At 41.2% G+C, this 27,238-nt stretch overlaps 3 protein-coding genes across 7 annotated transcripts in view; 1 reads left to right on the top strand and 2 right to left on the bottom strand.

The window, feature by feature from the left end:
* Nucleotides 1-5,276: 5,276 nt before the first annotated feature.
* Nucleotides 5,277-9,652, bottom strand: ccnj (cyclin J). Of its 2 annotated transcripts, none has more exons than XM_020088130.2 (6): nucleotides 9,493-9,652; nucleotides 9,209-9,344; nucleotides 8,557-8,767; nucleotides 8,153-8,452; nucleotides 6,963-7,122; nucleotides 5,277-6,235 (listed from the first exon to the last, which is right to left on the bottom strand). In XM_020088130.2, exons 2-6 carry the CDS (start codon nucleotides 9,275-9,277, stop codon nucleotides 5,920-5,922), a joined length of 1,056 nt encoding a protein of 351 aa, XP_019943689.1. In that variant the 5' UTR covers nucleotides 9,278-9,344; nucleotides 9,493-9,652; the 3' UTR covers nucleotides 5,277-5,919. The 2 variants fall into 2 exon arrangements, with proteins under 2 accessions (XP_019943689.1, XP_069395165.1); XM_069539064.1 differs by having other exon boundaries at nucleotides 9,209-9,298; nucleotides 9,493-9,630.
* A 4,398-nt stretch (nucleotides 9,653-14,050) lies between these two features.
* On the top strand, nucleotides 14,051-22,703 carry LOC109635560 (uncharacterized). The gene is made up of 3 exons (XM_020096829.2): nucleotides 14,051-14,185; nucleotides 18,094-20,265; nucleotides 20,425-22,703. The coding sequence occupies exons 2-3, from the start codon at nucleotides 18,108-18,110 to the stop codon at nucleotides 21,108-21,110; spliced, it is 2,844 nt and encodes a 947-aa protein (XP_019952388.2). The 5' UTR covers nucleotides 14,051-14,185; nucleotides 18,094-18,107; the 3' UTR covers nucleotides 21,111-22,703.
* Nucleotides 22,491-27,238, bottom strand: part of blnk (B cell linker) — a 21,513-nt gene continuing 16,765 nt past the window's right edge. For all 4 annotated transcript variants that reach the window (XM_020096841.2, XM_069538353.1, XM_069538354.1 and 1 more), the window contains 14 exons: nucleotides 27,138-27,163; nucleotides 27,024-27,052; nucleotides 26,884-26,940; nucleotides 26,689-26,716; nucleotides 26,527-26,578; nucleotides 26,340-26,400; nucleotides 26,207-26,234; nucleotides 26,050-26,080; nucleotides 25,127-25,202; nucleotides 25,005-25,033; nucleotides 24,790-24,845; nucleotides 24,597-24,680; nucleotides 24,331-24,486; nucleotides 22,491-22,993 (listed from right to left, as the gene is read on the bottom strand). In XM_020096841.2, coding sequence (XP_019952400.2) covers nucleotides 22,877-22,993; nucleotides 24,331-24,486; nucleotides 24,597-24,680; nucleotides 24,790-24,845; nucleotides 25,005-25,033; nucleotides 25,127-25,202; nucleotides 26,050-26,080; nucleotides 26,207-26,234; nucleotides 26,340-26,400; nucleotides 26,527-26,578; nucleotides 26,689-26,716; nucleotides 26,884-26,940; nucleotides 27,024-27,052; nucleotides 27,138-27,163 — 830 coding nt within the window. In that variant the 3' untranslated portion in view covers nucleotides 22,491-22,876. The remainder of the gene's footprint in view (nucleotides 22,994-24,330; nucleotides 24,487-24,596; nucleotides 24,681-24,789; nucleotides 24,846-25,004; nucleotides 25,034-25,126; nucleotides 25,203-26,049; nucleotides 26,081-26,206; nucleotides 26,235-26,339; nucleotides 26,401-26,526; nucleotides 26,579-26,688; nucleotides 26,717-26,883; nucleotides 26,941-27,023; nucleotides 27,053-27,137; nucleotides 27,164-27,238) is intronic.

The following is a 27,238-nucleotide window of genomic DNA, read 5'->3' as shown; positions in this document are numbered from 1 at the left end:
AATCTGGAGGAGGAGGAACCATCACCCCCTGTGGCATCAACCCCCCCTTCTTTCCTCTATGTCCTGATGTGATCCCTGTTTCTGACACTAAGCCGTCCCATATAACACTATTACATCAAAATCATTTCAGGGAACTCAGTAGTATAATAGGCCTACCTCCTTATGCTATTACAAGATGAAGCTGCTTTGATGGTATTTCAATGTTAGAGCATTTATTGTTAGTCATTTTAAACACCTACATATTAAATACTGCATCAGTGCACATGCCACAAATCCCAGTGCAGCCTACCGGAAGCCATCTCTGACTGAGTCCTCAAAGTCCAGGGATGTAGTCCGTGTGTGTGTTCCACTTTTATAGAGAAATGGACCAGTGTTATGCCGGATGGACTGACAGTTCATCTGCAGACAACTTGACTTGAAGGTCTCAGGATTGGCAAGTAAATGCTGGACTGTTAGTGAGGTGCTCCCATTCTGACCTGCTGAGAACTCATCAGTAAGGAACTGTTGGTCTTTATTAGATATTTATATGTAGGTCTTTATACACCTGTATAGTGAACATTCAAAAATCTGTAGTTACCCAAAGTTTTACTATTACCATTACTATTGTACGTAGTGACAAGACAAACAGGGTTAAACTAGAGGACCTGTGTCCTTAATTTGTTTATGGTTTTGTTGATTTGAGCATCTTGACTATATAACTTTATGGTCTATGTCAGGAATATGGACTTTGATTCCAACTAACTAACTAACTAACTAATATGAAATTAAGTATAATTTATAAATGAACTATACTTCCATTAAGGCACAACAGTCCCCTCATCACCAGATACAGATTTGTATACACACACAAATATCAGTCCCCTTAAAATGCCTGACTTTTTTCATTAAGATCAATGAATTATTCTCAGAGAAATCTATGGAAATGTTGATTAACACCTTATCTCACAATGTTATAGAGAATGAGATAAAAAAAATCCTGGATCCGCCCCTGATCCAGATCAGTGCCAAAATTTAATGGGTTCTCGCTGGAGGTAACTAATTGTGAAATTATAGGAGAACTTATTAAGATGCATTATCATTAAAATGTCATAATTAATTCAGAATGAGTAAAACCCTGTCACTTTAAATTAAAACATGAATCCAAAGTTTTCATAATCTTCTATCATTAGTGGGGTCTCAAAAAGTAATATTTCTTGTTGTAGTGTGAAGAAAATAAATTAAAACGTTTTTTTGTAATTTTTTTCCAGTAATCTCTCTACAAGAGAGAGGGCGTTTCATTAGCCATAGCTAAATGAAACAGTTGGTAGCAGTAATGTACCTAAACGTGCCTCGCAGCAGTCTTCATACCAATCTCCTCTTGTCTTGAAAACAGAGACGGAGGAACGAGAAGCTTCCCTCGGACGCCCTGAAGCAGCACTTTCACAGCAGAACAGCTTTTCAAGACAGGCTGCTTTCAGCTTTGACTTCACTGTTTGAAGTTCACTGAACCCAGACCATTACTCAGTGTGAGACAGAGGTATACAACTTTTCTGTTGCTAGTTTAATCTGTTCTGTTTCTCTACCTTCATCCCTCTTTGCTTGCATTTCAAATACAGACTATGCTTTAAAAAAACGGTGGTTTCCAATGAACTGCTGTCACACTGCCAGTCAACTCAAATCAATGTACTACAGCTGTAGGGCTTAGAATCTATACCGAGAGAGGCAGGTCTGGACAGGCTGCCAGCATATTGCAGGACCAACACACAGAGACAAACAGCCATTCACTCTCATATACACACCTACAGTCAATTTAGATTCTCTACGCAACCTTATCCAAAACTGCTTGTTGTTCATTGTGGGAGGAAAGCAGAATACCTGCGAAAAACCCACACAGACATGAGGAGATCATGCTCCAACTAGAAAGACCCCTGGTGAACAAGGATACTAACCTGGAACTGTTTTGCTGTGAGGTGACTAACCACTGCATCACCATCACTCATATAGATTGGGTAAGCCTTCAGCAGTGTGACACTAAATACGTATCATCCAAGGTTACTTTCTTTTTAGTAAATAAATCACTCTTTGTGTTATTAACTCTCCACAGGAGTTCAAATTAAAGCTGACTTTCTCAGCATAAACATGAACTTCACAGTATGAAGACAAACCTGAACCTGAACCAGACCTCATCTTTGATTGGATTTGTGCCACCCTGATGCATTTGTAGCTCTCAGATAAACCTCTGTGCTTCCTGCTCTTTTCACAAAGTGTAGCTTCATATATATATATGATGTCCACAGGGGCCACCAGCTGTTCCAGCCTGTATGATGGTGTTAGAACCCACATTCATGCTCCATATCTTACACTCCTAAAGTCTGGCTGCATTGCAGGGTCTGTGTCATGCCCTCCTCCTCACCTGCCTACTGGGCTGTCTCTCTCCCTCTCTCTATCTCTCTGTTGGTGTGTAGGTGCGTGGCTGATTACTGATGTGAACCTGGTGTGCTGGAGTTGGGGCCTTGATTGCCTATATAAGCTCCACTACTGCTCTCAGTCTGCACCGGACTATAGACTCAGTTTAAGTTAGTTATAGCTGCTGCTATTTGTAACTATTAGATTCTGTAAACGTCCTGTTGATCCCGCATCCTAACCTTTCCTGTCTTCCTGCTCAGGACCAGCAGCTGGATTACAACCCCGACTCCAGTTCCAGAGTCCTGCCTGCCTGTCTGTCTGCCTGTCTGTCTGCCTGCCTGTCTGCCTGCCTGTCTGCCTGCCTGTCTGCCTGCCTGCTTGCCTGCCTGCTTGCTTACCTACCTATCTGTCTACCTGCCTGCTTAAGCTATTGGACTTTTCCAATAAACCTCAGCCACTTTAAACCTGTCTCAGCCTCTGCCTCTGTGTCCAAGTCCGGCCCTTAACAGTCCGTCTTTCAATACTGCACAAAATTCACGAGAAACAAATGAATCACATGTTCAGTTGTGTAACTTTCAGTGTGATACTTTGAAAAAGAGAAGGTAATGACTTCTGTATTCACAAGTTTTCTGAGAGGAGAATTGTACATACACTGAAAACCTAACAGAGTTTAGAACAGCTTCAACCTTGTCTCAGTTCGCCCATTTTGTTATTGTTGCCAATATTTCACGATTTACTTCAGGACTGGTATTGGGACTGATTACAAATGTAGTGACAGTTTTAGTGCTGTGTTTAGATTTAGAATCATGCTCACTGGAGCCCTGCTGTGTTGTGGGCTGACCACCGGTAACAACACAAACCGCACAACTCCTCTCCAAGTCACCAGAGGATTGCATCACACAGATTATTACATCAATATACTTTCTGGACGTGAGAGTTACAATTTGCTAAACTGCTCTTGTGCTTGGTTCAGTGTGAGCTTGGACTAACAGATGGAGTGGTGGGTGCTTTGGGTTTTTCACATAAAACAGTTTAGCAACCAAAAAAGAGGACGAGCACTTATTTCTCTTACAGCTTTACATTGAAATGTGGAAATGCTCATATGGTAGTGACATTTCAAGTTTCCCATGCTGCCGTATGAGTTTACTTCTGATTAGAATAACTCTATCATGGTTAGTGTGGTTTGGCTGCATCACCCTGACCACACATCACTCCTGACTGACAAAAGCATTAACAGAGAGTCTGTATGTACTGTAGGTAAGATAATTACTCTGCCCGCACACAGGAGGACTTGGCTGATAAAGAGGCGAGCATGAGTGGTGAAGCTGTCTGGATGGCTTCATAAATCTTGGTCCATGTACTGGTTTGGCTTCTGAGCTGATAATCCACAGTGTCTGGGAGGAGGAAAGTAGCGAATCATTAACAGCGTGAAGCCTCTGGTCCTCGCCACCATGTCCATCAAGACTGCTTTCTCCTACACAGGAAATTCGGCAGCGAATATCCCAGAACGGAAAAGCTATTTTCGTAGGTCTGTTTTCTCATGACATGTATACTGAGTGAATCAGCAGTGCATTAGAGGTTTACTCTGAACGGTTGCTTCCATCAGGTCTGACCACATTGTTTTAGAACAGGAACTGACACTAATTATAGGACTCTTTAAGAACGAAGTAGAGCCACAAAGTTAAGATAACAAGGAAAGAATAGCTTTGTAATCATTCTTTCTAAAGTTGACTTCTTATATCCAGGAGAGTAGAAGCATGTGGTTCACCTCAGAGGAACAATTTTACCACACTAGAATTAATATTAAGCTTATGCCTTGTCACCCTTTACTACATTTATTAATGTAGTAATTTATTTACAAAAATACTTATTACTTCAGAACAATATCCTGAGTACAGGAGCAGCGTATCAGAACGTTTCATGAATTTAATTGTCTGTGCTGAAAATAATTCTGTGCATTTCAGTGCACATGCAAGAAAAGCCGAGCTGTGAAGAGATGAGAAGCATCAGCAGAAAAGCACCACTTACTGCCATCTGCAGACTGTGGATTGCATCGTCACAGGCCACGAGCTGCGAATGACGACATACAGTGTACTGCAGGGTGTGGATGTATTACAACTGTGATTCAGGGTCACTAAAAAAAGAGCAGAAAGGTTCCTCAGTCTCACCTGAATTACAGTGTGGTCTCTTACTATGACAAATTAAAAGTCAAGGAATAAAAACAAAGAAAGGATACAATAAAAAGACAGACAAATAAAAAAACAGGACTCTTTCCTACCATGATAAAAATTGTTCATAAAGTTTTACTGATTTCCAAACTACCTCACTGGTCCTCTCTCATTTAAAACTAGTCTCTACACGATAAAGTAACCACATATCTTTCCAAATCCTCTACACTCACACTAATGTTGGCAGAGCCGGCTTCAGGTATTATGCACTTTTTTAAATGGAATGAGCTGCAATCTGTCCTACAACTGCAGACTTACATTCCCCGTATTTGTTTTAAATCTTTGCTATCTGATATATTTTATGATTCTTGTTATTGTTTCTATATTTGGGCTGTTTGTTGTGTTGCTTTTATGTATTACCTCTTTGTTGGTTTTGTTTTTATTACTCAACTCCTTGTTGTGTAACTCCATTTTATTTAATTACTGATTGTGAATGTATCCTGTTCTCACGTCTCTCTCCTGAAAATGAGTCAATAAGACTACCTGGTTAAATAAAGATTTAAAAAAGCAAATGAGGGATTGTCTTGGAGTGTTTCTCCCTCCAGTGGAGTTTCACACAGCTCAAGGTTCAATTTACTTTTGATACAGTAATAAATAAGATATCATTTTAAACAAGAACCTAATTTTAGGGAACTTATTATCAAAGAGTTCAACATGACAACATTTCAGTTCAACCAACACAGTTTTGTATTTTATTTAAAACTATCATCATAGAAGTGCACAGCACTGACTGAAATCCTCTGTGTACAGAAAAGCAACAATTTTCTCTGCAAATAAATTGACATCTTGAGGAAAATATTCTTTACTACTTACACAAATAACATTCAACAAAACCCAAAAAGTTTTTTCGAGGCACTGACGTAAATCCCTTTCATTATTTCCTGTTTAACTAAACAGTAATGTCCCTAAACAATACAGGCACAAGGTGAATACGTACAATACTTCTGAGGTATTTTGGCTTAACTGCAAGACTTTTGGTCTGTAGCTAAATTATACAGTAACACTAGTCAGAACAGTGGTGCAAACTCTGCCTCTAGTAACCTCACAACAACATTCATTCCAGATATCGCAAACTTCTTGAAAAAAAAAAATCCTCACGCAGGCTCTCCACAGAAAATTACAGCAGAGTATGCATATTGCACATTGCGTACACCTTACGGTTCAAAGTGCTGCACCAATTTCATCAAGTCTCTTCAAATTAAAAGCACACATTTTTTCCTTCGAGTGTATTCTGTTATGTTGAGGAGAAATAGATCCCCACCTCTTTTCTCTTCCTTCTCAAAAATGACTAAATCCTTGAAATCCATCATCTGTCAAAGCACGGTGCAGCGCAGGTGTAGTGCATGCTGACTTGGTAAGCCCTGTTGGAAAGGTTGGACTTTGGATCCAGTGAGGCAGCGATGGCCTGGGTGCTGCCGTGCTGGGGGCCATTGGGAGCCGGCAGACTGGTGGTGGAGTGGCTGAGGTAGGAGGCAGACCTGTGGTTGGCCTGCTGGGGATACTGCATGCTGGGCCGGTGCAGGCACTGGCCCACAGTGGCTGTCTGGCCAGAACTGTGGTACACCATCTGCTGCTGCTGACATTTCTGCTTGTTGGCCTCTCTGACATCACTGTCGTGTGCACTGAAAAACAAACACAGGGACAAAGAGTTGCACTGTTGATTAGTGAGGAAATTCAGTGCTATAGGATGAGCATGACATTATCGATTGACTTGCGTCTTCTCTTGAATGCACAGAATGACATTTTTAGGCTACTATCAGCTCTTAAAGTTAGGGTTGGTAATTTGTTTCAATTCAATTTTATTTGTATAGCCCCAAATCATAACATACATTATCTCACTTTACACAGTAAGATCAAAACCTAAAAAATCATAGAGAAACCCCAACAGCCCCCACAAGGAATAAACACTTTTGCAGCTGTGGAGAGAAAAAACTTCCTGATTAACTGGAAGAAACCCACGGCAAAACCAGACTCAGTGTGGGCAGCCATCTGATTTGAAGATAGCCTATTTTCTTATTTGTTGAAATCCTCTTCACGTCCCAATAGACAGCAATAAGTATATATTTCTGTAAAAAAAACTGTTACTGTGGCCCTTGCAGGAAAGAAAATTCACATTCTAGCAGGTGTCAGGCACTGCATGCTCATGTGTGTAGATTTAGCACAAGGCCACATGAGGTTGGATTTATCTGTTGCAGTGTAGCCTTTTCCAAGATTACCAACCCTAGCTTCAATGTTTGTGTGACAGCTTGCCCTGAAAGTTGTCAGTATCTATCTGCATTACTGTCACTGAAACTAATTCCTGTATCTTGTATCCGTGTACAGAATTCAGTGTATTTTTCAGATACGCACATGAGTAGTTTTTCAGCACATGGGACCAGGTTCTCCCATGTGTAGCCTGTGAGGCGCTGCAGTTGTGGCGGCCATGTAGGGGACAGGTGGAGGACGAGGCGGGAGGCGGCCACACACGCAGCCGCCAGTAGAGAGGGGGCAAAACACAAAAACACATGATCTGGGGGGAGAAAGAAAACAGCAATCCATCACCACACGCCACAAACAAACTGCAATGCTGTGCAATGGAGGAAAAAATGCAGGAACTTGTCAAAATTTTGTAGAGGCCAGATTTGAACATCTCAATGTTCGTTTTAGCACACTTCAACCACACTTAAGGAGTTAAAGGTTCATGAAAACAGCACAAGCACTGCTCAAAACAGAGTCTGCAAATACAAAACAGCTTCAGTAAAGCTGCTGTCAGACATGCACTGAACTCCACAGTCCCTCTGTATTTTCCCTGGAGGAGGTGCATGTGTGTCTCTGGGTAAACTCCATAGCCAATTAAATGTTAGCTGCAGGTCATGTCTGAAAATGGCTTGAGAGAATGCTACAAGCTAGTGACACAGCAACAGCTAAGTCTAAAACTATACATATTTATATCAGTTGTCATCTTTAATTAAAAGTATCAACTGACATCTTAATAATTCAGGCTTTAATTCCACGTAGCCACATAGATAGTGCAGTCCAGTCACAAAACCTAGATAAACTCCTTCGAGAGCTAACAAGCTTAGCAGTGATATCTGTCGTGGTAAAGATAACTTTAGAAACATTTTCAGATATATACGATTACAAATTAATTTGCTGTATTTAGTGTAATATAAATATTTATATGAGATGGACAGACAGAGGCATTAAAGTCACATGAACAGTAGATCATTGAAAGCAGTGAAGGTTAAATATTTGGTCAATACTCGATTTCCCTTAATACCATAATGTGAGGATCATACAAAAAAGAAAAATCAGGCTTAAATCACATTAAGGGAATCGGCATCTGTTACATTTTGATGGACAACCTGAAAACTTAAATACTTTGAAACTTTATTACCCTTAAAGTTACCACTCTCTGCCTAAGTTCCAGGGACACACTGCTGGGTGATTTCATTACAGTAGTTTATGGATATGGATGCCAAACGCCAATGTCACAATTTTTTGATTCAAACTGAACTTTAAACACAAGGTCCATGTCCAAGACCTGAAATACAACTCACCTTGCAAAGAAACCTCCAGGAAATAATCAGCATACTTGGCCATGTATAACTTGGATTTCTCCAGGCAGGTCAAGGGCCAGCCATCATGGAGGTCTCCCTCATGGATGGCAATAGACAGACAGTATTCTATGAAATGAGCGGCCGTGGGCAGGTACAGGTTCCACTGGAAGGTTTCTAGAAGGAGCAGCTCCATGTGCAGCAAACCCTGCTTGGTCAGGACCAGGTTCATGGAGCTGATGCAGCCCAGACTGTTCAGCGTCTCCAGCTTTGGAACCTGGTCTTCCCTTTCCTCAAACTTACCTGCAGTGAGGAACATTTGGAGGTGGGTGGGTGGGTGGGGGGGTCACCAAACACAACAGCAAGGCAGAATCTGAGCAGTCACTTGGGAGTGTGAGGTCACTTACTGGCCAACAGAAGACATGAGAGCGAGACCACAGCAAGCTGCTGCTCTGTGACATCATAGCGGTCCATGAAGAGGTCGAGCAAGTAGACGGCCAGATGTCTGGCTGCAGGACAGAGTCTGAAGTGGTTGCTGACAACAGCTATGAGGTCCGCATAGTATCGCCTCAAATTCAGCTGAGGAGACTGGCCCTTGTAGGACGGCAACTTGAGCTCCTGTTAGAGAACATATAGTTTTGAGATCTCAGAGCACACAAACTCTGTGGTCATTTAATACTTGTTTGCTTATAATCTGTTATAAAACAATCTAAAGAAAAAATACTATACTGAAATATATAAAGAATACACAAAAACACACTGGAGCTAGTCTGATGAATGGGTCAGAGGCCGATATAAGATTCATTTCAATTTGTATCGTTCCTCATTCCTCATTTATTTACAGAATAATCTTTTTCTCACTTGAGCCCCTGTCCCCCCCAAATATCTGTGCACGTCCCTGCATGTCATTAAATCTCTTTGAAACATTGATTCAGCAAGAGATGGAGTATGAGCTGCTCGTAAAAACAATAAATAAAATAACATTAAAAACACTTAAGAGGGGACTCTTCCTCCACGTCTGTGTCGGTAGCATCCCAGAGGTAAATGTGGACCACTCACTTTGTACCGTAGTGCCTGGTATATGTCTGTGGCCAGTTGTCCTCTCCACCATTGGTCCTCTAGCTCCATTTAACACAGTGCTTTGGAAACCTGTGAGAGCCGAGACAACCAGCTGGTGTTCAACACCGACGAGGATCTGCACGCAGAAAAACGAACCTTTTAAAAGTAGCGGCCACATCACTGTTCACGGAGTGAGCATCGTGATCGATCGCCGGGTCGGTCCTTGTGTCTGTGTCCTCTAAAAGTCAGACGTTCACGTGGAGGGGTACAAAGTGAACACTCACCCAATGAGCACATGTACTGATGATCACGGCCAGCTTCACTGACGCACACTAACCGGACATGCTCGCTGACACTCACTTGTTGTAGTGAGATCCGCTCAGCACGAGTTCAGCAAACGCTACTGCTGCCTCCAGGGGCCGCGGGAAACTACAGCACTTTATGCTTAGAGCGCAGGAACGAGAAAGGAAAAATGAAACTGTGAAAGACGATTGGTGCGTAAAATATTGGTGGGAAAACCCCAATCCAAATAGTGAAAGATATATATTTGTCATACAAGGCTACATTTACATTTCATAATATCTTGGTATTGTCCATTCCTCTAAGGGAGGGCACAAACACCTTCTTACAACTTGTCACATTGTTGAATTTAGACAACATACATGTATAAATCTTTTGCTAGAATATCACTTTCAATCAGACATAGGCCTCTCAGAGTCAACTTGTGATGGGAGTGAGGTTTTTCCCATTAGCACTAAATGCATCATTCCATTGCTGGGACTGATGGTGCACACAGGGCGCAGCCAATTACAAGTAAGTACGCCAACTGCCAACAACCAATGTCTGCCCGGACTGCTGGCAGCCAGATGCAGCCAATGGCCAATAAAAGAGAATGGTGAAGTAATCATTAATAAAAGACCTAAATGTTCCTGAGCTACATGAGCTACAGTGATGAAGTTTGTTCATGTTGTGCACTGAAGTGCTGGTATTTACCAGAAGCCTGTTCTGTGCACAATTCTTATGGAATCCACAGTTATTTGGGCACACATGCAGGTAATCCTACAACAAAACCGTAAAAACTTAACATAAAGTGAGATAAATACTAATGATGAAATAAACAAGTTAAAAAGATTTCAAATAGGAGCCAAATTGTGGAGGAATGAAGAGGATTAAGATTAAAAACACATCTGTCCATAAACTCCATGTACAAAAATGCCAAACATTATACAGTTTCAGAAATCTTTATTTACACACTGTTTTGCACATTTACAAGTTACAAATATTTGAGTTAATGGACTGTGAGGGTTAATCAACTTTTTGTAAATGCTGACATTAGTCAGGTCAAAGTGACCTGAGACATTATGAGCAATTTAAGGCACATTGTGAATAAAATCTAATGGAAATGTATTGAACGTTTATTTATTTATATTTCAAGTAATATATTTTGAATATGATACCCATGTACCCAAGCTGTACACAAATACAAAGACACAGTGAGTGACTCCTTAAGTGTTGGGTCATAAATGTGCAAATGGTTGGAAAATGATCCACCCCCTCCACACATTTTTTTTATTCCATTTACAATAACCAATCTGATTCCACCTATATCTTTACACCCATGGTCAGCGTGACCCCTCCTAAAATCTACTTTACATTAACAAGAACAGTAATTTGAATGTATTCCCACATGTTCCTCCTGGAGAAGAAGCCATTCATGTTCAGTTTAATGTTGACAAATGCTCAGTGTCATTTTTGTGGTACCAATTCAAAATGGGTCAGTGTGCCCCTGCAGCACACTATTCAATTTGACCCAGATAGGTTAAATCAACAACAGTGTTCCACACAATGCCTCCAAGAGACTTTTATCTAATGCAATGTCCCATGTTGCCCGAACAATTCAGTTTATTCATGGCCCAAAAAAATATTGATTATGTATTTAATTAAAAGTCCAGTGTGTAAGATTTAGAGGAAAGAGATCTATTGGCAGAAATTTAATATAAAATAATCCCTGTGATGTTTTCACTATTGTTTTTCATCTAAATTGTCCAAATTGTTATTTACTTTCCCCTGGAAGAGGCCCTTTATGTTTTAATACTTTATACTTACATCAGGAGCAGGTCCTCTCCACAGAGGCTGCATGTTTTTTACAGTAGCCCCAACTGGACAAATTTAACACTGAGTTTTTATGACAACTGAAGGCTACCACAGGTTCTCTATCATGTTTGGAAGGGAAGGGTGAGGTGAGGGGTATTCAGCTGCAACATGCAACTTCACCACTAGATGTCACTAAATCCTAGACACTGAAACTTTAAAGGGCTCAGAGATTTATAAACCTTACTATTTACAGATGTGCAATATCCAGTAGCCAGGCAGCACAGTAGATTTTAGTGGGAGCTATAGAGGAAAATGTATTGTTCTGAGCAAACCGAACCAAGACAGAAAATACTTCTTAGAGGTAAAAGTAATGTGGAAGCCTTTCTGAGTTAACATTCATTCTTACCTTGTAGTTAATTGTCAGGAAAATGTGTCTGAAAGGAAAATCAATGAAAAGACATCATGGTTGCTTCATGTTGTGCCTAGATAATAAAAAGAGCAGTCCAGGGGTGGTGGCTGCGTGTGGGGAGGGGGAGACTCATAAGAGGATTGGTAATTCTATCCACTCTGTGGTTGACGCTGTTGAGCTGGTGGGTAGTCCTGTTCTTAATGGATTGGAAGTGTCTCCAATGTGGAGACAATATGGCGTCCTGGGTGGAGGGAGCTGGTTGTCGTCCTTTTGATGCTGTTCTTCCCTCCGGTGTCATGCGGCTCCTCTCTGGAGGGCAGCAGACAACCACTGACCTGCTCAGAAGTGTGAACAGCCCCACTGCTGAACACACTGACAGAAACACCACAGCAGAGGGTGTAAGCTGCCTGACGGTTATTGATTTTACATTGGACCAGTGAGTGTACTGATTTCATTTGCAGACACAACTTTACCTTTTAAGGAGGGGTTGGTGATGCCATAGATCTTGACTGACTCATCTGGTTTCTACATTTAAACTATCAATTCTACTCTGTACATCAAAGGTTCCCTGGCAACTAAAATGCTCATCTTCACCATATCTTCATACGAGTAGCCTGTGAGGACCTCGCCTTAGCTTAATTTCTATTCCATCATGTTGGCAGCACAAAGGTTATTCTGCCCAGTTAGGGTCATGCATATAATTTAATAGCCAAGCTACTTGAAATATATCACACAAAATCCTAAGGTTACATACATAGGATACCTTAGGTCATGTAAGCAGCAAAGGAGAAATAATAAGTTGGTCCAACACATAAACGTCAGTAAACACAAGATAACTTATTATTTTTAACTACATGAAGTTAAATGCTAAAATTAATTTCTACATGTGTCTTAAACGGCAGTTAAGTAACTTATCTTTTACAGTGCTGTGAAATGATCTGCTCCTTATCATCTAGATGCAGTAAAGTGTGTCACATTTACTGAGATCAGGGTTATGGCTGTGAATTGTGGGTAGTGGCACTTCATTGTGTGCTAATTTCTGAACTGCTGGACAAACCCAAAGGGCATCCTGCTTCTCTCAGACATACCAGAGGTATGATACAGCTTCACTGCCCATGTGTTTTGCAGAATAATGGATTTTAACATATACACTTTACCTGCCTGGGATTAATAACAAGATACGAAAGAAAACGAAAACAAGTAAATCAATTCCAGAAAACGCTTACATTACAATTAATGAATTGATGGCTACATGAATTAATGAATGAAAATCCATATCAAAATAATTTAGTTTTGTGTTTCATAATTTTCTGTTAATGCAAGCTGCTTTTAGACATGTCACTGAAGTCAGGACATTTTCCCGAAACTTTCCCGAGGGGCTGTGTGTGAGAACGCAAATGTCCCCGTCTGAATTTTCCAAAACATTTCCTGCTAACCCCTCTGTGCAATGTCCGGAAAATGTCAGCGTGAGCCCATGTGAAAATACAGCAAGAACATCCCCAATGAGCGAATGGGTGTGTAGATGACGTTTCCAACATGTGACGGATGCAAATATTTCATGGTCATAAATTTAGTATTTAATTATAATACAGCTTTTTCCCTAAATATAAAATTAAAAACATACTCACAAGCAAGGGTTGATACAGGGGCGGGGCTGCTTAAATCGGATTGCCCCTGAAGTGCGCATTTCCTGTAAGTAGTATTTTATTTCTTTTTTAAATACATTTTGAACTTACTAACAATTCTGACAATAATTCTGACAATTTGGTAAAAAAAAATGTGTTAAATGATGTGTGGCTTTGCTTAAAGCTATTGAGGGAATGACTCAAATGTGCACTTTACTGATTTGGGAATTGTGCATGTTGGATATATAATTGTCCCCTCTGTGTAAATTGTTGCCCCTTTATGACCCCAATTTAGAGAAATCCTAGATCCACCACTGCTGAATAACTCTGTTGATCACTGCTCTGCACATTTTCACATTGAAGTTCATCCATACCAAACTCCTGGAGTGTTTCAGAGGCTGATGTGTTTGTATATCCGCTTTATATTTGAATACAACTTATGTTTCTAGGATTGATAACCCTGCAGGGCCCTTAACTAGCAGCCTTTATTTACATGTAAACACTGAAGGACAGTTATTAATGTATCAGAGGGGTGAATGAATTAGAAGCTACAAGCTGGAGCAACAGAAACTGCAGCAAAATGTGATTTTCGACAGAGTTTAAGTGGCGAGAGAAGTGAATGATCCACATGTGAATGAAGGGCGACAGTGCAGGGAGATCAGTGTTTGCATGGGAAACAGATCAGTGTGTGCGTGTGTGTGTGTGTGTGTGTGTGTGTAGGCTCGGGACAGGACACACTCAGTCAGAGGAACCAGGCTAAAGGCTAAAGAAGCTCAGAGGCTGTAATCCCCGGATGAAACCATCATGGCTGCCACTCGCTGAGCTGTCAAGCTCTCCACAAAAGAAAAGGTAAAAAACCGAGACGACTCTGAACTGCAGCCCGTGCTGTGTCTCCGTAGCTCTGCGGTGCGTGTGGCTGCTCTCGCTCGATGCTCGCTTTTGAAAAAAGCGGGTTCGACGCAAACTTTGTCGCCATGCTTGTTTTTTTTTATTCCTCAAGTTATTTGGTCTTTGTGAGCTCTTGTGCGTCACGTTAATTCAAATCCCCCCAGAGAGCAGCAGCTAGCTCGGCTAACAAACAACAACATGCGGGTTCGCGCAGTAGAGAAGCAGGTTGTGGTGTTCTCACAGCTTCTCACTCTTCTCTTTAACTTCTCGAGTCCCGAAGGCTTTCGTCGCTCGCCACGGAGCCAGGCTCATCACTTTGTTGTGATCGAGTCAAACTGCACAATGGCCGCACGATTCACTCGTTTATCTGCTGCTAAAACAACCCGCACCGGTTATTGTAGTCTTTTTATTCGTGCATTTGTTAGTGTTTTTGTAGTTTTTTAATTGCACCACCTCCGCCCACCACAGCGGGTTTAGTTGTGTTGTTAAGCAGTATGAAGTTCATAACTACAGTGTGTGTGTGTGTGCGTGTGCGTGCAGGTGAGCAGCTCAGTGACTGATAACAATCTGAGTTCCTCGTTTCATACCTGATCCCGGTGCGATGGATTAACATCTATCCACAGACACTGAACAATGGCCAGCAACAGGTGGATTTATAGTAAAAACATTGTGCACAGGAGGAGTGTGAATGCAGCCTCTGTTTGTGGATTTCACATGAAGCGGTGCAGGTCATAGAAAACTTCCAGTCTTTAGTCGTCACAATGTGGAATCTTGTGTTTGGCTCCACAGAAAAGCAATAACAGATTATAAATAGAAACAACAGCAAATTGTGAGAGCTCAGAGTTGATCACGAACAGTTAACTACATCTCAACAGACAGAGAACAGGAATAACAGAAATTCCAGAGCCCTAGGTTTGTTTTTCTTCTTTTAAAACTGTTCGGTGACCTAAATGGTACCAAACCTTTTTTCTTAAAAACACCAAAAACTGAAAATGATGCTCAACAAGAAGAGCGTTTTTTTTTTGCCAGGCAATTGGACGTTTAAATTTAAAAACACATTCACTGTTAACAGTTTAAAATTGACCTAAATTAGTTATACAAATATAAATAAGTGCAAAACTCTTCACATAATAAATACAACCTAACCCAACTTCCATTATTTAACACTAAATAACAACACACCAAAAAAGTCCAGATCCAAACTCGTCATTAATTGACGTCCACCGTGCGGGCTGATGTGCTTAACACCTTGTTCACGCAACAGTCAGACAAGGAGCATCCCTTGTCTTTCCTATGTATCTCATGCATCTCCATGTGCATTGAGTTTGTTGTGTTCCTACCTTTAAACTGAATTATTTGCTGTACGTCCCTGTGTTGGAATCCTTTCACACTTTGAACCCTTTAGTTTTACTTATTAGGTTTTCATGTCGACTCGAGTTTAAGGTACCTACTGTTATGATCTGCCAGAGCCATGTAGAGGGTGTGCTGTGACCAGAGTTAAGTGTATTGTTAGTTTGGCATGTGCGGTGATGTTTATTTTGCCTGTAAGCAGGGAAACTATATCAGTACAGAGCTCAGACAACAAAACCTGCATTGTGAACTTTTGTGTAATTCAGCTTCTACTCATTGCTTAGCTGCTATCTTTGGTTTCCATCAGATTTTTCTCACCATATTATTCACCCATGGTATTTCCCTTTGCATTTAACATTCAACTACTGTCAATACCAAGCGACTATATTAAAAGATGCTTCCCACCAGATTGTGTTCTGGCTCACCTTGAAGTCACTGAGCTTTCGGAGTAGGTATAATTTCTGCAGAGCCATTTTAAAAACATATTCTGTGTTATCTATAAAATTAGAATCAGAATCACTTTTATTGCCAGCTATGTGAACACACACGAGGAATTTGACTCCGGTTTTACTTAGCTCTCTTAGTACAAACAGACAAACAAACATAGACATAAACAAGAACAAAGACGAAAACAAAAGCTATGTACATGTAAAAAAGCTAAATAGGTAAAAAATAAGTACAAATATATATACATCAATATCTGGTGTATAGACAAGGAAATGTTTCTGTTTTGGTGCAAAACAGAAACAGATGGAGGGCAGGCTGACACCAATAATTTTCTCTGCAGACCTTATTGTCCGTCGCAGTCTGTTCTTTTCCTTTTTGGTGGCTGACCAAACAGTGATTGAAGAGCAGAGAACAGACTGAATGATGGCAGAGTAGAATTGTGTCAGCAGCTCCTTAGGCAGGTTGAGCTTCCTGAGCTGGCGCAGGAAGTACAACCTTTGCTGGGCCTTTTTGATGATGGTGACTGTGTTGGACTCCCACTTCAGGTCCCGGGAGATTGTGGAGCCCAGAAATTTAAAGGTTTCTTCAACTGCAGTCACAGTGTTGATGGTGATGGTGATGGGCGGCAGAGTGGGGGGGGCTTCTCCTAAAGTCCACTGTCATCTCCACAGTTTTGAGCGTATTCAGCTCCACATTGTTCTGACCACACCAGCAGACCAGCCGTTCAACCTCCCGTCTGTAAGCAGATTCATCACCGTCCTGGATGAGGCCGATGATTGTTGTGTCATCTGCAAATTTCAGGAGTGTAACAGACGGGTCTTTAGAGGTGCAGTCGTTGGTGTAAAGGGAGAAGAGCAGTGGGGAGAGCACACACCCCTGGGGGGGCGCCAGTGCTGATAGTCCGGGTGCTGGATGTGATGCTCCCCAGCTTCACCTGCTGCTTCCTGTCAGTAAGGAAGTTTGTAATCCACTGACAGGTGGAGGAGGGCACAGTGAGCTGGGTGAGCTTGGTGTGGAGGATGTCTAGAACGATGGTGTTGAATGCCGAACTGAAGTCCACAAACAGGATCTTGAAGTAAGTCCCTGCAGAGTTGAGGGGTTGCAGGATGTAGTGCAGTCCCATGTTGACGGCATCATCCGCTGACCTGTTTGCCCGGTAGGGAAACTGCAGGGGGTCCAGCAGGGGGTCTGTGATGTCCTTCAGGTGCGACAATACCAGTCTCTCGAAGGACTTCATGACTACAGACGTGAGGGCGACAGGCCTGTAGTCATTCAGGCCTGTGATGGTGGGTTTCTTGGGGACCGAGATTATTGTGGAGAGTTTGAAGCATGAGGGGACCTCGCACAGCTCCAGGGATCTGTTGAAGATCTGGGTGAAGATGGGGGCCAGCTGGTCAGCACAGACCTTCAGACAGGAGGGTGACACACCGTCTGGGCCGGGTGCCTTCCTGATCTTCTGTCTGTGGAAAAGCTGACAAACATCCTCTTCACAGATCTTGAGTGCTGGTGGGGGGTCAGAGGGGAGAGGTGGCAAAAGGGGTGTAGATGGGTCTTTAATGTCTGAGGGGGGGAGAGGTGTGAATGTGTCGAATCTGCAGTAAAACACATTCAGCTCGTCAGCCAGGTGATGGTTCACTGCAGTGTTGGGGGATGGTCTCCTGTGGTTTGTGATGTTCTGCAGGCCTCTCCACACTGACGCCGGATCTTTGGCCGAAAGGCTGTTTTTGATCTTTTCAGGGTAGCTGATGCCTAATTATATAATTTCCTAAGTATCTTTAAACATCACAACCTTTTCAATGGGGTTCCCTATGATTTTAAAGGGGTGACATGAGTCTGGAATGTAGTGTTTACTGTATATGATCATTTCGTTGGTTTTAGTAATATTTATCTCCAGAGTGCTTGATTGAAACCAACTTTGATGGGATGCAACATGTTTAAAGAACAGACAGACATGGTCTTTTGAAAAAATGTCACAACAAAAATGAAAGAAACAAGCACTTGTTGATTTGTTGCCTTTGTCTTGGGGCTGCATTATTTCTTAGTTGCTTCTTTGTGTTTTTCTGCACTTTCAGAAAGCTGAAAACCCATGGATCCGATGGATATTTCCGCAGCTACCTCCGCAGGAGATAAGAAACAGCGTTTCAAGAAGAGGGGCAGAAACAGGCGCAGAAGGCTCCACCTCAGGAAGACCGCTGTTCAGCCCCAAACTATGCAAAGTAAAGATAAGTGTGGACCAAAGAAGACAGCAGAAGAGTGGGAGCAAAGCAAAGTGTGGCCTTCATCAAAGAAGACCTCCCAGGAAGCACAGCAGAGGACAAACGACAGTGACAATACACTGAGGTTCACATGCTCTCAATGCAGCGACAACTTGGAATATGTTCCAAAAGACTTGGTGGGACACTTTGAGGACAAACACAGAGGGAGCCCGCCAGTCTTTGCCTGTCATACGTGTACTTTTAAAACACACGAGTTCTCCTACCTACAGATTCATCTATTAAGCCACAAGGACACTTTTTCTTGTTGCAGCATTTGTAATGACGATGTTCAGCGCACATGGCCTGAATTCAGTGCACACTTGACTCTGTGTCACTGCCAGAATGGCAAATATTCATGTGAGACGTGTCAGAGATTCTCCACAGGTGACGTTAGAGTATTTTTAGAACATGTATATGCACATAATTTGGGCCTAGAAGGACTGAACAATGATATATCTCTGCGCACAAAGGACAATAATCAGTTTGGGCCTAAACCAACTTTACGTTGTCAACACTGTGACTATGAGACGTCTCAGAAATGGCTGATTACTAAGCACATTAAAGCTGTCCATGTTCGCCAGAATGGTAACCAGAGGGGGAGGAAAAAGGTGGAGGTTCATTCCATAGCAATCAAACCAAAAGACCCAATCCCAAAAATGAAGCCTAGATTAACAAGAAGTGCAGTTAAGGAAATGTGTTGGCTGACCCAGGACTGTCTGTCCCTGCCAGGGAGAGAGTTCCTGGATAAATACTGCCACCTTTCAGATCCACAAACAACACTAGAAGAGACTCAGCAGTTTTTGATGAAATCTGTCGCCAGGGAAACTGGTGACCAGAAATGGACCAAGGCTCTGAAAACCGTTTTGTCGAATGTCCCTCAAGCTGTGACTCTTCATCCGAAGTCAGAGAATGGCATCGTGTCAAACTCGTCTGACCTTACTGTCCTCACGGTCAAGAATAAGATAACTGTGGCACAGAACGGCGCCGCTTATGCCAAAAGGATGCGAAGGATGTCGACATCAGATAAAGAGACTGTTTTCCCTGACAGTGCTGCTGATGATGCTCGGTGTGCAGTGGACCAAAATGGATGCCAGTCAAATTTGAATGATTGTTTTCCTTGTCCACAGACTGAAAGCAAACTCCACAATGACGTCTCAGTGTCAGGCCAGAGCGAGGCATCCGAGTGCACGCAAATGCAGGAAAACAGAGAGAATCAGGAATTAAAGACTGATCAGGAAATGGAGGAACATGGGAGAAAACAGCAGGAGCCTATGCATGAGGATGTGATTAATATCTCCAGTGAGCTGAAGTTGACGAATGAGAGCGCAGAGCCGACGTCCATCCGTAAAGTCCTACCAAAAAATAAGAGGCGATATCGAAGACGGAAACGAAAGTCTATAAAAGTGGATAAAAGATCCTCAGGACTGCCCTTGAAAATAGTGCTGAAGAAGAATCCCGTGAAGGAGAAGCAGTGGGTTTCACAAAGCTCTTTGTCTCCATCAGGAGGTGACGATCATGGGCTGCCAACTCCTCAAATAACAACAGAGAAGACAGCACAGGTTCTAACAGAGAAGAAATGGACCAGAGCTTCCAAGACTGATCTGCGTGAGCCAGCTGAAGCTGTCACTTCAGATCCACAATCAAAGCCAGGAGAAGAACTGAGCCCCAGTTGTGCTGCACAGCCAGTGGGATCTATAAATATGGACGTTAATGAGCCCAGCATGCTCGTAAGCTTGTTGTCGATCCATCAAGAAATGCAAGATGATGCAGATATGATGCATTTCTCTGAAACAAGTTCAGCTGGTAAGTCAGGAGCTGTGACAGAGACTGAGGTAGAGATGTGCCCCAAGAACTCACCGCCCCAAACATCAGGCAGTAGCGTGGACCGCCATGAGTCAGACGATAAGACGAGTTCAGCAGCTGATGGAGAGACTCAAGGCAGTTACACCAAGTCTTCCCCTGTTTCCCAACCAGCTATTACACCACAGGGTAAGATGGCAAATTATAGCTTCTGCTCAGACATAGTGGTTAAAGATTAACACCTGTAGGCTTTTTAACATTAAGTATATATTTTAAATTCAAGAATACGAGCAAGTTTGTTTTTTTAAAGCATTTTTTAATAAGTATTTTCACCCTTTTTCCTTCCAGGTGAGGTAAACCTGGAAGACTCGAGCCTTGCTCTGTCTTCAGAGCAGAGTAACCATAGTGCTGAGGGGATGAGAGGCAGAGAGGTGCCTGCAGACTCCTGCCCAGATCTGCTGGGCAGCACCCACTTGCCTGTGGGGAAAGCCATCCAACAGGAGCCCTCATCAGCCTCTGGGCACCGGTGGCAGCCGGCCCCAAAAAAACAGGAGAGGACCCTGAAGTTAGTAGCCATAAATCCAACTCAGTTGGTGAAGCGTCCGGCGGGAGACCAGCCTGTTGTGGTGCTCAATCACCCAGATGCCGACATCCCTGAGGTGGCCAGGATCATGGAGGTGGTTAACAGGTACAAAGGAGAGGTGCAGAAAGTGGTGTTGTCCCGCAGGACTCTGAGCGCTCTGTCAGCCATGAACAGTGAGGCCCCTCAGACGTACGACCCCCAAAGGGTCCAGCCGGACTCTGCAGGACTCACGAAAAACTCCGTACAGGAGAGGTTTCTTTTGAAGTTAAAACTTCGCAGGTTGAGCAGAAAAAAGTATGAAGTAGTGGGCGCAGTCTCTTCTAGCAGGGACGCCGTGACAAAGTTCCGCTGCTGGTTTTGCGGCAGGGTGTTTGCAAGTCAGGAAATGTGGATAGACCATCGGCAGCGACACCTGATGGAGTGGAAAAGGCCAAACTGTGAAAACTCTTGAATGTCACACACACTGGATGAAAAACACAACTAGACTGGAACAAAAGGATGACTTTGCAATACAACAAAACAATAACAAACTGTGATAGCCACTCTCCTCTTTTTTAAGGTCTTAATGAGTGATTTTTTTTATTTTATTTGAATCATTGTCACTCTTCCTGGAAGGTTCACATTCTCAGGGTGATTAAAACATTTACCTTCGTCTCTCTCCCAGTATGAGTAGCTTGGTGCAAACTCTTTGTAGATCAGTAATTATTTGTGCAGCCACAAGGACGTGGTGTTGACAACTTAGTTCTTTATATATGTTTTGTATCATGTCTACGCAATAGCTTTATTTAAGGTGATTTAAGTACACTGTCGTATGGAATCTTTTATAGATCACTGTAATATGTATATTTGCCATACCATCTGAGTTTTATGGATCAGTTTATGTACGGGTAGGCTATACAGTGTGGTAGCTATAATATTTATGTTTTTGGAATGGGATGCAGAGACCCACAGGTTACTCAGATATACCAAAACTTTGTGTTTAAAAAAAGAGACAATAAGCTGTTTTTATTCAACATTTATTTATGACTCTAGGTTTAGTCTTTTCATGCTTTTTCTTTATGCTTTTTGGGCCCTTGAAAAAAATCTGTTTATTTCTACAATTTTTGTATAATCTCCAAATTCTGTTCAAATATGGTATTATCTTTTTAAAGGTATTTTCATGCATTTATTCAGTTGGAGATCTACTCTCCTAAAGACAGAATTAATTTAAAAGAATGAATCGTTGTTCTGTGATATAGATGAAATACTACCAAAATCATTTCTTTCTGAAATCTGGATTTATTTTAAAGAGGAAAAGGCCTAGATCATTTCGCTAATGTGTGTTTTCTCTCTTTTGACTTGAAATGATAATCTCATCTTTTAATTGCACTATGAAAGGAGGATTTATATTTCCTGTTACCTCACCTTATTAGGCCTAAGCCTTTGACAATCTCGACCAGCGTCCCACTGTGGTGGCAGCCGTGATCCCCGAGTATTCACAGCAAAGGGAACTGTGGCTCGTCTTTATGTGTGTGACACTCAAGGAATAATTGGACGAATGTACCTAAATTGTGCATGTACCCCCAGATCTGGAGAGTCAGTCACTCACTGTGTGTGTGCATATGTGTGCGTGTGTACACTTTTTTCGATTTTGGGGGAAAAAAATAAAATTTGTATATAGTCCAGCTGGAGGTACTGTAAAATATTAGAATATAGAAGTTTCACAAAGTGCCTTGGCATTTTCGTTATGCAACCAATGTGTATGAGTATGACAACATTATTTGTTAAAAGGAGAATAAATCGGACTGTTGTCAGTTCCCGTTGGTTATTTTCTGATGACTGAAGACGTGAGTTGACTTTTACAACAAGAATAAGAGTTTTATTAAATCAAAAACATACAACCCTGTGCTTTTTGGCTCTCCAAAGTTCTGCTCTTGTAACTGAATAATGTGTCTACCTGCTTCCCTCTGCTACAGCAACACTGTCTCATTCCTTGCATTCATTTTGATACACTGTTTACTGACAGAGCATTAAAAAAAACTTAATAAAACTTGAGTTAAAACTTCTTCTGAGTCAGTACTGCTTTCAACTCTGCATGACCAGCAATGCAGGAAAGTCCGGTGCAGACTCCAGCACCATGTATTATCAACAAAGCATCACACATTCACTTCTGTAAACAGTCTGACAATAAACAGCAGGTTGGGATGCACAAGCCCGAACACTGTTTACTGGGTTGTCTTAAGGCCTCATGGGGTAACACAACTTGGTGGCGTCTTTGCTGTTATTCTGGCTGTCGATCAGCATCAGAAGATTCCTCTGGTGGTTCTGGATGATGTGGGAGACGCTGCTGAAATGCTGAGAAAAACAAAATGAGGATGATTAGTTAGTCTAAAGAGAAAAGTTTAAATTCCCACCTCATGAAGTTAATAAGCTGAAATGTTGATTTATGAGATGTTCTGACATGACTTCTAGAAATGGTTGAGGTGATAGTGACAGTTTTAAGGTCTGTGTTTGATGTCATCATTTTACTTGTTTACATTATCTATAATTGTCCAATATTCTTTATCATCTGTGTTCTCGGTTGGCCTGTTGTTCCATTGTCAGGAAGAAACTTATAAAGAAAATATAATGTAGGAGTGAAATGTTAACGTCACACTCCCAATCAACAGCCATTTCATAAAGATTGGATTTGAGCCCTTTTCACTGAAGAAATGTTGACATGTCATAGTGGGAAAGCATAGATGTCATTAAAATCAATAACAGCTGATATCCATTTGCCTTTGTGGTTAAGAGGCCAAAACACCATGACGCTAAGGGACACAACTGATGACCCTTATTAAACTCCTGCAGAAAACCTTCAGATGCACAAGAGAGACATTCACCATCTTGTCCTGCGTTTTAAACTAAAGTTCCTGCTGCACTTTTTTGGGTAATGTGGTGTTGTGCATGCTGAAATTACTATTTACTGTTAAATTTAATTTACTCTCTTTAATTTGTATGTGCAAATTGAAAATTGTGACAGTTATGCTTGCTATGCTATAAAACCCTCAAAAATGAGCCCAGCAGGACAAAAATATAAAATAGCATATTTTGTGATTTTTACATTGTGTGAAAATTACTGTTGTGAGACTCTACATCTGTCAGTGATGCCGCAAAATGTGTCCGGCCCTTGTCAAGGCTCGGAGGGACATGGACGGACTAAAGTTATTAATTAGACATATGTTTTTCCTGCTATCATAAAACAAAATGAAAAAAAAAGCCTATGATGCAGGTGAGGATAGGATATCAGGTGATAAAGCATGTATAGGAAAACTATACCTCAACCTTTCTGAAAGAAGTAATAACATTCTGACATCGACATTATTATAAAACAAAGTGTATTGGTGCGTATCTGTTATTTCAAGGCCCTTTACGCTACATATCAGGAAATTCTGGACATTTTAAACATTATTTGGCCAAATAATATAGTTTGAGTCAAACAACAGTGTCTTTGATTGACCTCAAAACCAACAGCTACGGTCAAACTTTATTACTCAGGACAAGATCAACATGTCCACACTGACATAAACATGGCTTTAAATATATTGGGCAAACTGAATTGTTTAAGCTTAAGAGATCTACTTTGTCACCAACTCTCTGCAACATCATCAAACATAGTCTAAATGAGAGAAATAAAACGTCCTCCACTCTACCTCCTCTCCTCTCTTCTCTCTTCCCAGTGCATACTGCTGCATGTCTGCTATAAAGCGGATTGGTATGTTGTACACCCTGCCCTTGTAAAACACCACTAATGTGTAGGGCTGCTGTGCGTCATGACCGGAGCTCTTCCTCACCATAAACGCCCCGTCCTGAAACAGAGAGCACTCGCAGTCAAACCCAGCATGGCATCATGGGAAAAAATCCACACACTGCTCGGTTGGATTAACAACAGTGCTTTTCTAAATACGGGCATTCTCACTTTATTTGAGTGAAGCAAAACCTCGTCAGCGGTCCTGCGGTCACAGGCGCCGGCGTACCAGGGTTTCTTACACATGTCTTCAACCTGAGGAGGAGTCAGCAGAAAAAAAGGGGATATTTTTAAACACATTCACATAAATAATTTGTTGAGTCATTTAAATCCGTTTAACAATGTCATGTTTTATGTGGATCACCTTATCTTCATCCTGTGACCCAGTATCAGCAGGAACACTTCCTCTGTGTGATAGTTCTGACACATCAGACACAAACACACACACAGACACATTATGGTGTTTAGTTACAGTGAAGCTTTTATAGTAAGAGCATTTTTAACAATAAAGCACAAAAATGATAAATACCATTTACAAATATGGCAGCTATACGAGACATAAGAAGGAGCTGTACTTACTGAGGGGGGTCAAATGTGGAAGAGGAATTCTGCAATAGAGATCACAAGTACAGCAAAGCAATGTAATTCAACTTGAATTTAAAAGTGGACAGTCAGTAGAATGTATATGTTGTAGTTCTTACTTAAGTCGGTTCAAGTCCAGTGTAAAAGCCTTTTGAGGAACTTTGTGGTCCGTTTGCATCACAGGCAACGTTTGGCCTGTGGAAATCCAGACATACGGTGATGAAGTATTATCTTAATAATATCAATAACTTAATAATTAATAAATATCTTATTTAATAGCTTCATTAAAAAAAGGGATAACATGTCTATATGTTTTACCTGATAATTACAAATATAACAAATGAAACCTAGTTGTTTTAAGAAGGGCTAAGCAAACAATATGAATGTCATTAATAACATTATAAAAAAGGTCCAACTTATATCGTAATAATGCACAAGTGTGCTACCTCGGATGTAAAATGTTTTGCTTTCTATCAAGTGTTTGCTGTCTGCTCATAAAGGAAAGTTTAAAAAGAAAACCTTCATTCAGAAGCTTCATTCTGTTTTTAAACTTCACAGAAATAATAATGTGACATTCATCAAGATAAATATCTGTATCAACTGATCGGAAATATTTAATCTTGATATTGTTTTTGGCCATATCGCCCAGTCCTGGTTTCAAGGCTTATACTGCACATCTTTAACTGTCTACGTCGTCTGCTTACAGCCCTTTTAAACTGGAATAGATTTAATGTGGAAAAACTGTGAACTAATCAGGGCACATCAATTAGTGCTTGTTTGTGTGTGCAACATTTGGATGTGTTTATTTAGCTCATCTCTGGACATTAAAACTCTACAACCAGTCATCATTCTTATGTCCCAAAAATGCACTGGCATTGAAATGTGTGCTGGTAACACATTAATGTTTGTTTCAGGGAAAGACATTCATTCCAGAAATAGATAGCGCTAACAACTAATCGGCCAGTTACTGCCATCTAGCTCCGCAGTTTCATAAAAAGTCACCCTGCTGTGACTAATGATGCAAATGAATGTGAACACTTACTTTCAAACTGCCTTGGTTTTAAATCCGGCTTCTGCAACAGAAATCATATTAAATGTTTTTCAGCATTCAGCAAAATTAAATACGGCAAAACAAGGATGATATTCTGCACTATTATGTGGATGAAGCACTTTGTGCACTTGATTAAAAGACATCCTACCGGCCTTAGAGGTGGTTTTGGTGACCTCCTGTGTAAAAAACAATAAGATCAGATTATCAGCTCCTCATAAAATTTAAACAGGTCTCACTATATTTATATGTCATTAGAAAAATGGGACATAAGTGATGCTTACTCTCTGGGAATAGGTTTTGGCAGAAGTGGAGGAGGACCCTCTGCAGCTTTATCATGGGAACCTAAAAGAGCACATCATCCAAATACATAGGTGATCCACCACTAATTATTCCAGTGCAAGGAATTTATAACTCCTTGAATGATTCATGGTAGAAGTCTTAACACAAATGATTTCATTAAAAACTCACAATCATTTGGATCGCAAACTTCATATTCATCGTCCCCTGTAAGCTCCTGGACCTGCAAAATCAGGAAACCCATGGGTCAATATCCTCCTAAATATGCAGCTTCTATCATGTCTCTGCAAAACAACTTTTTTATATGTGAAATCTACGTTTGTCATCACTTACAGGAGGTGGAGATCTACTCCTTTCCTGTCTAAAATCAAAAACAAATTATTATGAGTGTGGTAATAGCAAAGCAATGTAATGATTTCAACATTTGCACCAAACTATTCTAACAGACAAAGTAGAAATCAAGTAAAATTCACTCTGCAATTGATCTCTTAGGTCTTTGCATTGAATGACAGTGTTGCCAGTCAGTACCTGGGGCTTGGTGTTGGTGGTAAGGGCTGTAACTGTTGTTTAGTCACTGAACACAGTCTGTAAAGTAGATACAAGGAAATTATAACCCAAGTTTGTACAAATGAATGTATGAACCTTAGTCAAGAGAGTGTGAAACTGACCTGCTTGCTGGTGGAGGTAATACGGTCTCCTGTAAAGATATATTCAAATAAAATGTAATTCCACATATAAAAGCATCTTAAACATGCTTGTAAAGTCTGTTACAGCTTACTTGCCTCTTTGTCTGGAACTTCATAAAAATCTGAAAAATAACCAAAGACTACATTAGTTTTCATGCGGCAGTGGCCGTGGACATTTTGCGTGTTTGACTGTCTCT

Source organism: Paralichthys olivaceus, chromosome 14 (assembly GCF_024713975.1).
Source record: "Paralichthys olivaceus isolate ysfri-2021 chromosome 14, ASM2471397v2, whole genome shotgun sequence".
Taxonomy (NCBI): Eukaryota; Metazoa; Chordata; class Actinopteri; order Pleuronectiformes; family Paralichthyidae; genus Paralichthys; species Paralichthys olivaceus.
Note: the sequence above shows the minus strand (reverse complement) of the source record. Positions and strands in the feature narration are given on the sequence as shown.